The sequence below is a fragment of the Podarcis cretensis genome, assembly GCF_951804945.1.
Source record: "Podarcis cretensis genome assembly, chromosome: 4".
Lineage (NCBI taxonomy): Eukaryota > Metazoa > Chordata > Lepidosauria > Squamata > Lacertidae > Podarcis > Podarcis cretensis.
The window spans coordinates 66041726-66053478 of NC_137173.1; the positions used below are offsets into that span (position 1 = coordinate 66041726).

Consider the following 11753-nt stretch of genomic DNA (forward strand, 5'->3'; position numbering starts at 1 on the left):
TAAGTCCAGTCAAAGGCGACTATGAGGTGCGATGCACATCTCTCTTCAGGCTGAGGGGGCTGGCATTTGTCCACAGACAGCTTTCTGGGTCATGTGGCCAGTATGACTAAACCACTTCTGGGGCAACGGAACACCGTGACAGAAGCCAGAGCACACGGAAACATCATTTACCTTCCTGCCACAGTGGTACCTATTTATCTAATTGCACTAGTGTGCATTCAAACTGCTAGGTTGGCAGCAGCTGGGACAGAGCAACAGAAGCTCACCCCATCGCATGGATTCCAACTGCCAACCTTCCAATCAGCAAGCCCAAGAGGCTCAGTGGTTTAGACCACAGTGCCACCCCTCCCTTCATTTGTTATGCAGAATGTATTTATATTGATAATATTTTTAAATCACTGCTCTGAAAAATCAATTCAATTTATTAGATTGGACTTGCAAAGTATTTTTTGAAAAATATAATTCAAAAGAATAATGTGCTCGGCATTAAAAAATCATTGCCCCAGAATGGCTTTCTGCTGTATGTATTTCAGGAAAAAGATTTCTTCTGTGTATAATGGGATCATAGGTTTTCTTCCTCCAGGTCTACAAACAAGTTTTCATTTCAAAGAGGAAGTTATTGGCCCTTGACACAAATTCAAGGGAGTTATTTTTAAGCATCACAAAACAAAATCAATTTTCAGCTACACTAAGTTTTACTATTTCAAAAAATCTCAGTAAAATATTGGCTATTGTTAACTACAGTCTTTCTTAGTCAGATTTATAGATTCTTAGTCAGATTTATAGAAGAAAGTTATTTATGGAATTAGATTTTAAAATGTTTTTTTAATTACCAAACATTTTTATTTATTGCATCTATGGTTAGGATCCTGTCTTAACAGAAAAGAAGTTACCCTGGGATTGTAGAAGCATGAAGCATCATCACCTGGCCTTTACTACTGGCCTGAAAAATAATGGTCAATGGAAGCTGCATCCCTTCTCTCTGAGTGACAACACCATAGCAAGAAGACCAGACTGTCTCTAGCTGTTGGCCAAAAAAGGGATTGCTGGAGGAAGCTTCCCTAAAAAGATCAAGACCCATAAAGAGTTGTATGAAAAACTTCGCTGTTATTAATGGTTGCTTGAGACTACTGCAGCTGACCTCTGATAGTAGCCAAAGAATCAAGGACCACTATATAGTTGTACCACCTTAGAGGAGGATTTATAGTAGTGCCACCAGTTATGCCACCAGGCCACAGGGCCTAAAGGGCAACAGAAGGCCATATAACTATGACCTAGTGAATTGAGCAGAAAGGAAGTTGAAAGGCAGGGGGTGCTGAATTTTGGGCTCGTACAGGGTCCTGCTGAACTTTGAAAGACAAAGTCCACCCCTGACCACCTCTATCAAGCTAAGCACAGCAGCAAAGGGGAATTTGCTGTCTCCACATGGTGCTTCCCATACAATGGATCTACGTGTAGGCTGGGCATTTGTCCCCACACCACCCCTGTGTTCCATTTGTTGTGGCACTTAGATAATTCCCTAAACTGCATGGAATTGGTAAAATAAATCAGTGTGAATTCAGTGTAACCCCTTAAATAATTTGATCTTCCCAAATCTAAGTGAGCAGCAGTTGAATGATCCTTTGGGCCCTTGCAGACTTGTCCTTACCATATTTTTGAAAGATACTTTCTGCATGAAAGACCATAGGTCTTGCTTTGAGCTTATAATATATGAATACCAAGTAGAACATATTCTAATTGAGTGTCACTTAAACCAAGCATTTCAAACAATACACACACATACAAGCTATGGTATTTTAATTTATTGCACAAGGAAACCTGAATCAAAGCATCTTATCATTTATGTGTGAGTGTGAGTGAGTCTAACAGCAAGAGAACATAAGATAATGAAAATTAAACAGGAAAAACAGGAGAACAAGAATAATGGTATCATATGAGCCAACATATCTGAGGTTTTCTGAGCTGTCTGTCCCATATGTAGATTAGATTATTAATAGGATTTTATGGAGGTGGTGTGAAATGACAATCCAGGAACTGTTAGCCTGATGATAAAGTTTTTAAACAATTGTGAAAATGTAGTCACACGTTCTATACTGTGGATTACTACAAGAAACATACCATTTTAGGGTGTGTGTGTGAAAAGTTGTTGGAAGGAAATCAGAGCTGTATCTGTTTATATCCAGGCCTAGCCTTATCATTCAATAGGGAAAGCATTTTCTTTCTCCCAGTCTCCATCTCTGTGCATCATTTTAAAGAAAATATGAACCGCAATCCAGAACAGTGTGTGTCCCTTTCAACTTTCCATTTCAATTGTGAAAATATCTAAGAGTGCCTCAAAACTGTCACTATTTTGTGGGAGGGATTCAAATGTGTACTGGAACTTTAGGCTTGCACAATTAAAAAGGATTAACGTTCTCTGTTGCCCTTGCACAACAAATCCACATCTTCCTTTTAAAAAATACAGTCTTTTTGCAGTTTGGAAAGTGACAAGGAAATGCACTGAAAACTGAGATGAGTGAATAATTCAGAGGAATATGTATAAACACCAGAAGCAGCCCATGTTATGAGGCACCTTATGACTGCCTCAGGTGGTAGGATTCACAGGGACAGCAGATCCCAATGTAGATCTTCCCTCACCCCTTCTTCCTTGGCAAGGAAGCAGACACAATTTTGGTATCCGCCTCAGGTGCCAAAATGTATTGGGCAGGCCCTGATAAACAATCTGCAAGGAAATCAGGATGAATGCTCACTGTCATACAGCCATTGGTAAAGAATCATAGAATTGTAGTGTGGGAAGGTATTGTGAGGCTCATCTACTCTAACCCTCCATAATACAGAAATATTTTGCCCAACGTGGGGCTTGAACCAATGACCCTGAGATTAAGCATTGTATGTTCTACCAACAGAGCTTTAAAATGCTCAGTAAAGACCAGACATAGTCTTAACCAATGTACAGTACAATCAGATAAAGATGAATGCTGAATTAAAAAGGCATCTGGAAGAACTTATGGCAAGTGCTACTGGATGCTGGCAGGATAAAGAATTTGCTCCAACTTCCCAGGTCAAATATTAAAAGGATTCAGTATGTACAAGGTTGTACAACTGACTGGAAGGTCACAGACCCAGAGCTGGTCAGAAGCCAATTTATTCAGCAAAAAGGAAGACTACTGCAGGGAAGAAACAAACTGTTCCATCAGAAAACTGCACAGCATGTACAGATCTCATGCAACCAAGAATTACTGTGAATATTGGGACAGATGGGCTTGGCAATTCATACCTCAAATGCCATCCAGAAAAGGGAAGAAGGGATAATCAACTTGAGAGTGCGTATGGAATGAGAGATTTGTTGCAGGTCTTGAAGGGAAGCATTTTTTTATTGTTTGCTTTGTTTCAAAAAACTTTTCAAGCTTTTTTTTGCCCTTTCCCATCTAGCTGATATTTTTTAGCGATATGAAAATATGTCCTATTTCTGCTTCTGATACATGAAATGGTTAGCAGATATAGCTCACCTTTTGCTGGTACAAATTAACTTTTACTCAGTATTTGCAAAATCATAACAAAGCATATTTTTCAGTGCCTTACTGCTTTTTCCATCAGAAGTACAGTCATACCTCAGGTTACAGCCGCTTCAGTTTGAGTTTTTTTGGGTTACGGACCACCGAAACCCAGAAGTACTGGAACGGGTTACTTCTGAGTTTTGGTGGTCGTGCATGTGCAGAAGAGCTAAATCGCGCTTTGCGCATGCGTAGAAGCACCGATTCACAACCCATATTCGCAACCCGAGCGTCCACTGTACTGTAGCTTGCAACAGTTCTGCAGCATTTGGTTCATTCACACATTTATTTATTAATCTGTTTTTAGGCATTTATATATAGTGTTCCAGACCAATCCCAAGGCAGTTTACAACCTTAAAAGACAACCTCATAACCAAAATTTTAAACCAATAGAAACAATTGCAATAAAAAGTATTAGAGTAAATATAAATTAAAATGCATCCACCAATTCAGTAACCAGAACAGCTCTCAAGGCCAGTTATCAGCACTCTCACAGAGGCCTGGGTGAGTAATATGTTTTCAGAAAGCACCAAAAACTCAACAGGGTTGGTACCTACCTTGTTTTCAGTCGGGCTGTGCATGAACACACACACTAATCCACCCTGTGGCCCCCAGATCAGGGTGATTCAGCCTGCCCTGGAATCTACTCACCTAACACCACATCCTTCTCTGAAACAATCCCAGGGCAGGGCTAAAGGTTTTTTAAAAAGGGTTTTAAAACCCAGTTGTAAGATAGTTAGCTACTGCTTTCAGGAAACAGGTACATGATCTACACCTAAGCACAACCTTGGAGACAGTAAGTGTATGCTGATTTCATACATAAATATAAAGTTGAAAATAGTATTAGCCTCCAGAATATTTAAAATGCACCCATCAAGTACAGCAAAATATAACATTATGTAGCATACACACACAGAGTGAAAGTTATTTCATGATAAACAGAACAATCCTATCCTTGGGAAGTATGTCCCACTGTGTACAGGATTAAAGCCTAAGCTGTGGTTCTGTGCCAAGAATCATCATGCACATGATTTTAATCGGTAAAATAAACTGCTAAAAGTTGTAGTAAATGGGGCAGTTGGGAAAATATGGTAGGAAAATGTATTTTAAAATAAAATATAATACTAATAAATGAAGATGCACTTCACTGTCGTTTAGGCTCATATCCATCTGTTAGCTGGTGATGGTCTGCTTGATTATCTCTGAACTCTGCTAAAGATCTGTTTACATTTATGAGCCTGATTAAATGTTTTCCATAGCAATAAGGAAACATTTGATGTGCTCTCAAGTCAGACAGGGTGATCAATTTTAACTATAAAACAAGCAAGCTACTCTATTTTTTTTTTAAAAAAAAAATGGTTATCACAGGCTTTAAAGTCAAAATGACTTACTGCTTGTTTTACTGTTGTAAATCAATGTGTTTTAAAGACCAGAGCTGGAAGCACATATATTTTATTTATTTAGTTCTGGCATTTATAGTTTATTGACAGAGGGGGGAAACCCTTGATGCCAGAGAAAGATGCACCATAATTAAAGGTAATTTAAGAGAAGGCCTCAAACTGCTGAGTTCCAAATTAAAAACAATGTTTTATTTGTTATTGATAAAGATGTGTTAGGAAGAAAAATCTACTTGGCTCATTTACAGAAGGCTGAAACTTGACATGTTAATTGCTTGACTTTATACTACATTACCTGTAATCCACAGTCCCAGGTTCCCAAATCCCTTTACTGGCACTTTGATGTGGCAACAGTCAAAAATTAACAGGGAGGTGAAGGTTCAGCAAGGTTGTAATTATCTGTATTGTGTATTGTCCAGAGAGTAAGTGCAGTAAATGTGAGAAGAAAGATAATGCTGGAAAGGACCGGGATCCTCTAGGACCTCGAAAAAGTAAAAGAAATGAAGTGGAAGGGAAAGGAGGAGGTGGGAAATGCTTAAGAGGAAGGAAGCAATCAAAGTTGGTACCAGATTTAAGAGGGCCCTGAACAGGATACTCTTCAGCCCCCTCACACAGCCCTGGTGAGCCTCCTGCAAGACAGACAGTATTGTATGGTGGTAGAGGAAGGAACTGAGATAAAGAATATGATGTTTCTAATCCCCATTTAGCCCACTGCTGGCTTGGGGGCCAGCAAACCTGCACCCTTGTCACCTGTCTCTTAGCAGCCCTGCAACAGGGGCCTGAGAGGAGGCAGATGGCACAGGGGACGGAATAACTGGACCTACAGAAAAGAGAAAGCAGGAAGCCTAAGAGTGAAGGATTAGAAATTCACTGAATGTAGACAAAATAACACATTCCATTTTCAAGCATCTCTCTTTTGAAAGCAATTTTCCTCTTCAATCGGTTTTCAACGTCCCTGTTTAAATGTCATGATTTGCAGCAGCCCTTTGTAACATGAAAGCATATTTAAATAAAAGTGCTTGGGCTTCTGTGAAAGTAAAATGAGTTGGTCAATTTTCCATCCCTGTGACAACTTTTATTCATTCATTTAAGTGCACATTTCCCTCTAGCAAGATGCATCATGTATGCAAAGATTTGTGGCACAAACAATGTAAGGGTAAAATGCAAGACAAAAATCTTGGAGGCTGGGAGGAAACCAAGGATCATTTACTCCAACCTCCAAGGAAGACTCATTTATATCTAACACCAGAAAGTACTGTCACTCACATGAAAAAAATTCTTTGGACACAGAAGACCCTAAGAACAAAAGAAAAGTTCCTGTGGATAGTAGTTACAATGAGACGTCTGTGTTAGAAACTGTTTCTTGTCTTGTTGAACAAATATTGACCACATATTAAATTATTATTATCTTTCCCATATTCCCAGTATGGACAAGTAAAAATACAAGCAGCTTGGGAAGTCTTCTGTTTCGTATAAATAAAATATCAATAATCACAGGCAACTAATCACAATCATTCTTCATTGCATTATTTCACATTTTCTTGTTATTTGTAATAATGTCTTTTAGTGTTTGTTCAACAGATTCTGTCAAATGTTCCGCTGTGTGTTTTGACCATCAGTAACATCTGCACATAAAAGCCTAAATTACTAGAAGGTCTAAATCACTGGTGTTGATGGAACACTGGAGCTCCCTCAAGCACCATTGAAAGCTCTGTGAGCTTTTGGGTGAGGATTCAACCATAAATCTTTACAACATAGCTATGTGGCATATGGCCTACCTTTTCCCATTGGAAAGAAGCATTTAAATAGACAGGTAATGGTTCTGAGTGTACCTTGCTCCATGGTGATAATATTAACCCAAGGCAATGCAGGCACTGAAAGAAAAGAAAGGAACAAAATAATAAATTGTGCTTCTCTACTTTTGAAGCCATTTTAAACACAATTTGAGGTCAGGTTGAAGGTTGTATATACACACATTAAAAAATACTGAAATGTTTGCCAACACTTATATTCTATGGCACATCATTTTTCAAATGAAGCTGGAGTTTTTACCACTGCTTTAGCTAGTACTGTTTTGAAAAGTAATTCACACTTGCAACAACACTTTGTGAAATAATCATCTCAACACTGCCAGCTTAGTATATCTATTTCTAGTCTTACAAGCATTACTTTAAGGAAAAAGGTTTCTCAACCTCATGTTTTTGTATCAAAGTTATTTATAACATGGAGATTTTTGAATGCTTTAAAACCAAACTGCAGATTCAAAAACTATCCTATTAATACTCTTTCAGAATCTAATGACCATTCATTTCAGTTTAGAAACCAGAGTATTTTTATTTTTTACTTTCACCTTTATAAATGTAGCACAGCATTATATAAGCCAGTAACTGGGCAATAAAAAGTTGCATTGTTTTACAAGCTAGTAATATTTGATTATGACTGAAAAGAGCCTACAAAGATATGCAAAATGATTCTCGTACATACTCTCTCACACCCATACCCTCCCAAAGTAGGTTTGGTTAATCAGCTAACTACAAATCCACCAAACACTTAACTCACTTACTCCACACTTTACCAGCTTCCACGCAAGAATATCATGGGGGACCATGTCAAAAGCCTTACTGAAATCAAGCTACACTATGTCCATAGCATTCCCCTGGTGCACCAAGCTTGTAACTCCATCCAGAATAAGAAATGAAATTTGTCTGCCATGACTTGTTTTTGAGAAACCCATGCTGGGTCCTTGTAATAACAGCATCCTTTTCTAAGTGCTCACAGACCAACTATTTAGCTATCTGTACTAGGACCTTTCATGGCACTGATGTCAAGCTTATGGGTCAGTAGTTACCTGGGTCTTTTCTTTTCCTCTTTTTGAAGATGGGGACTACATTTGTCTGCCTCCAGTCAGAGGCTCTGAGATTCAAAAGCTCTTTTAGTACCCTTAGGTGCAGCTCGTCAGGCCCTGGAGATCTGAATTCATTTAAAGTAGTCAGGTGTTCCCCAAACACCTCTTTTCCTATATTGGGCTGCAGCTCCCTCATTGCATCATTTATTCTGTTATCACCAGGTTGGGCACTGTTTTACTTTGGGGTGAATACAGAGGCAAAGTAGGTGTTGAGCAGTTTCACGTTCTCTCTTTATCTTAGCTGCCGCTCTTGGTGGTTTGTTTAGCCAGACAAAGTTGATCTTAACTCCTGGCAAAGAAGAGAGAGAGTATAGAACTAATATTATTACAAGAGTTATATTAATAAACAAAAATAGTGTTTTAGTCTGTGTATATCTTGTTCTTTCCACTGTTAATCTATACCATGTTAAATCTACTTGCTTATTCATTCCCAAGGTGGGTTTGTAAAGTATTATTATATTTTGAAATCTCACATATCCTACCTATTAACAGAAGGCCAATAAATTAATTTGTGGTGAACTAAATTTGTCTGCTTGAGAGGCATTTTTCTAGATGAATAAAATTGATCAATATTCCCACCCATCAGTCAGTGGAGAACTAAAATGGCACACAGGGTATTCCTTAGCTCTTCTGGCTGTGGTCTCCATGACAACACCAAGGGCTTCAGGAAGAAGCCATGCATAGCTTAATGAAGCTATGTTGATAACTGTTACAATTCCTTTCCATACTAAATCTTTAAACATCTCTTCCCAGCAGTTTATAGCATCTGTTGCTGTAGTATTAAAATGCAGAGTATAGTCTAAAGGTGTTTGTAGGAATCTTAAAAGAGATTACATAGCATGAAGCAAGGCTAGGCAACTTCTCCTTTATGAAATGTTCCCTCATACACATTTTTTGTACCCAAAAATCTTATATACCCTAATTCAGCTACGCACACTAGTGTTAGTTCTTGGAGTGGGAGGAAGCATAATGTTGGAGTACAGGCTTTGCAGGCATAAGGCCATAGAAGGGTAGGGATACAGCCAAAGAAATGAAGGGGGGGGGGTCAAGTTATAGTGACAATAGCAAAAGATGCTACCATACTTCAAGGCAGGCAAGAGTCAAATTGAAAGAGCAACAACTGATGTTCAGATGAGCCAAAAGCAAGGCAGCAGTTGCAGGAGAAGCGGTGCATCAGGTGCTTAGTCAGACGGGATGTTCTCATTGCTAAAACTGAGGAGCTACAATTTTATGGATCCTGAATTAGCAGAAATTGATTTCTTGGAGACAGCAGAGTGTTCAGTCAGGTGGCAAGGCACACTGTAGCATGAGTGGCACCCAAGGGCTCCAACTATAGGGGGCGGAAGGGGGTTCAGCCCACTCAATATTTCTAGGCAGGGAGCAGAGTCCCCCCCCCAATGAGGGGGCGCCATCCCTTGCCTCCAATGGGTGAGTGCTGGTCCGCCGGGTGGGAGGCGGAGAGGGCAGTTTTCACCCTCTGTGCCCCCTTGCCACGATCGCCAGAGCGCCTTCCAGGAAGGCACTGGCAATCCTCAAAGGGATGTCTGTGCGTCCTGGCAATCCTGGCCAGACTGGGGAAGGGGCGTCACGCATGTGGCTTACCAGGTTTCAGGCAGGGTAACTTTCCCAGCCCTACACAGAGATGCTGGGTGTTGAACCCGGGACTTTCTGCATGCAGATCAAATGCTTTACTACTCCAGTGTAGAAAGAACCCTTTTATTATAGAGATCAGGATCAAACTAGATGTTCCACTCCCAATATTTGCTTTTTCCCATTTACAAAAATGGAAGTCGTAGGAATCCAAATCAGGACAGTAGCATGGGGGCTGAGGGGTTTAGCTCTTTTTCATGTGCCATTTTCTCACTGAGTTTACAAGCCCATACATTTATCCAACAGGGACAAATAGAAGATTGGGGGGGTGATTTTTGTGGGAAAACAGAGCAGTGGAGAAAAGGGTTAGGTCCTTGTGCCATGGTTAGATGAAGAAAGGACAGCCGCTTTTGTAAAACCAAAATATGTTGTTGAGATTTCCAGTCATGGAATTTGCACATCATGTCTAGTTTGAGCCTTAAGTTTATACGTGAAGTCTCAAAATAAATCAGAGAAAATAAACCTTATAATTATTATCTAGACCTAGCACGTTACTATATTTCAGTTATTAGCTCTGGTCAAGTATTCTTTGGCATATACTTTTTTGAGTTCATTGCCTTTTTAAAAACTGATGGCTAAGTTACTTCTGTTACACAATTTGGAGTTTGTGTGTCGAGACATTGTTTTCTTTAAGCGATGGCCTCCTTAATAAACAGTACCAGAAAACAATGAATTACCCTACCTTAGCTTCTGATTCTTGACTTATTGTAGTAAGGTCTTAATATATATAAAAATATCATTTTTATAATAATCTGCCTTGTCTCTATTTTTATATGTCTTTAGCTTTATTTCTTTTTGCCTTTCTGTTTTGGAGATTTCAGGGAACCTTTCCAAATCTGCATTCATACAGCCTGAGTCAACATTTTCACTCTTGATGCCTCAAGCAAGAGTGGATCATACTGCTCCACAAGGAAACAGAGATGGAAAGATTTGTGTCTGTCAGCAACTTCTTTCCTGTGACTGAATCTACCATGCCGTAAGGATCAGAAATATGTAACGATTTGGAGTCTGAATATGAAGAATCGTCGGTGAACATCATTGTAGAATAATCATTTTTGGCTATGAAAATATAACTTTTAAATGAAACGTGTGTGTGAGAGAGAGAGAGAGAGAGAAGAGAGAAAGCATTCCAATCTATTATAATCTAATCATTAAATCCCATCATTTTAAAAGCCCCATAATGAGCAATACAGTGGTACCTCAGGTTAAGAACTTAATTCGTTCTGGAGGTCCGTTCTTAACCTGAAACTGTTCTTAAACTGAGGTACCACTTTAGCTAATGGGGCCTCCCGATGTCACCGCGCCACTGCCGTGCGATTTCTGTTCCCATCCTGAAGCAAAGTTCTTAACCCGAGGTACTATTTCTGGGTTAGCGGAGTCTGTAACCTGAGGTACCACTGTATATTGGCTGATCTACCCACTGTGACCATACCTGAATGCAGATGTCTTGGCCACAGTTATCCATGCTCTGGGAACCTCTATGCGCTGCCACTAAGTGAAGTGAGTTGGATGGCTGAGTTGGATGGCTAATGTGCTTAATGGTAAATAGGCTGGCCAAGGGACACAGCACCATTCACAAGGTGGCTGCTCCAAGGCTGAGGAGTTTTGTGTCAGCCACCGACAAGAGCAGGCAACAAGACAAAATCTCCCAACGCAAACAGCTTCTGATATGCCCTTTAGAGCCCTCATAAGACTTTCTCTGGTTGCAAGCTAAATCTGTCAGTCACATGACTACACTCCCACATGCCCCTTCCTTAGTATTTTCCTTTTATGTGGCGACTGGAGAACTTGTAGGAAGTTCAAAATAAAGCAACTTTGGACTCGTATACCAAAAAACACACACCTCCCAAGGCAATTCTGAAGCCTCAGGCCTAGCCCACTTCACCTCAGGCTGCTTTGGACTCGAGGCACCTCATAATCAGAGGCAGCCCAATATCTCAGAAGAGGTATTTTCACAGGTATACTTACCTAATATTTTCCCTTATTTGTGGTGTTTTTGTAGCCCACTGGTATATATTACTTTAATGATTCTGCACTTGCTCAGTAAGGCAGCTGAAGCCCATAAACAGCCAGTTACCTCAGTGCGATTAGGATGGTGTCCTGCTTTCTCCTCTCAGCAATTCTCTAAGTCCTTTTAAAAAGAGATTAGGAGTGAGGCTTCCCTTAAAGTTTCAAAATGAGTCACGAATTTCCTTGTCCGTTTATACTGTTTTATATTATAAAAGACTGTAAGTTAGTTTCTGAGTT

At 39.7% G+C, this 11753-nt stretch overlaps 2 protein-coding genes across 2 annotated transcripts in view; both read right to left on the reverse strand.

Annotated features, from left to right (window-relative positions):
- The window catches only part of CNKSR2 (connector enhancer of kinase suppressor of Ras 2), a 248492-nt gene extending 241667 nt beyond the window's left edge, over positions 1-6825 (reverse strand). The window contains exon 1 of the mRNA XM_079972207.1: positions 6730-6825. Within this exon, the coding sequence (XP_079828333.1) occupies positions 6730-6793 (64 nt within the window). The 5' untranslated portion in view covers positions 6794-6825. The remainder of the gene's footprint in view (positions 1-6729) is intronic.
- The window catches only part of LOC307213994 (uncharacterized protein), a 28818-nt gene extending 17226 nt beyond the window's left edge, over positions 1-11592 (reverse strand). The window contains exons 1-3 of the mRNA XM_079972330.1: positions 11475-11592; positions 7800-8145; positions 6784-6825 (exon numbers count right to left, since the gene is read on the reverse strand). Of these exons, the coding sequence (XP_079828456.1) occupies positions 6784-6825; positions 7800-7992 (235 nt within the window). The 5' untranslated portion in view covers positions 7993-8145; positions 11475-11592. The remainder of the gene's footprint in view (positions 1-6783; positions 6826-7799; positions 8146-11474) is intronic.
- Between the last annotated feature and the right edge of the window lie 161 nt (positions 11593-11753).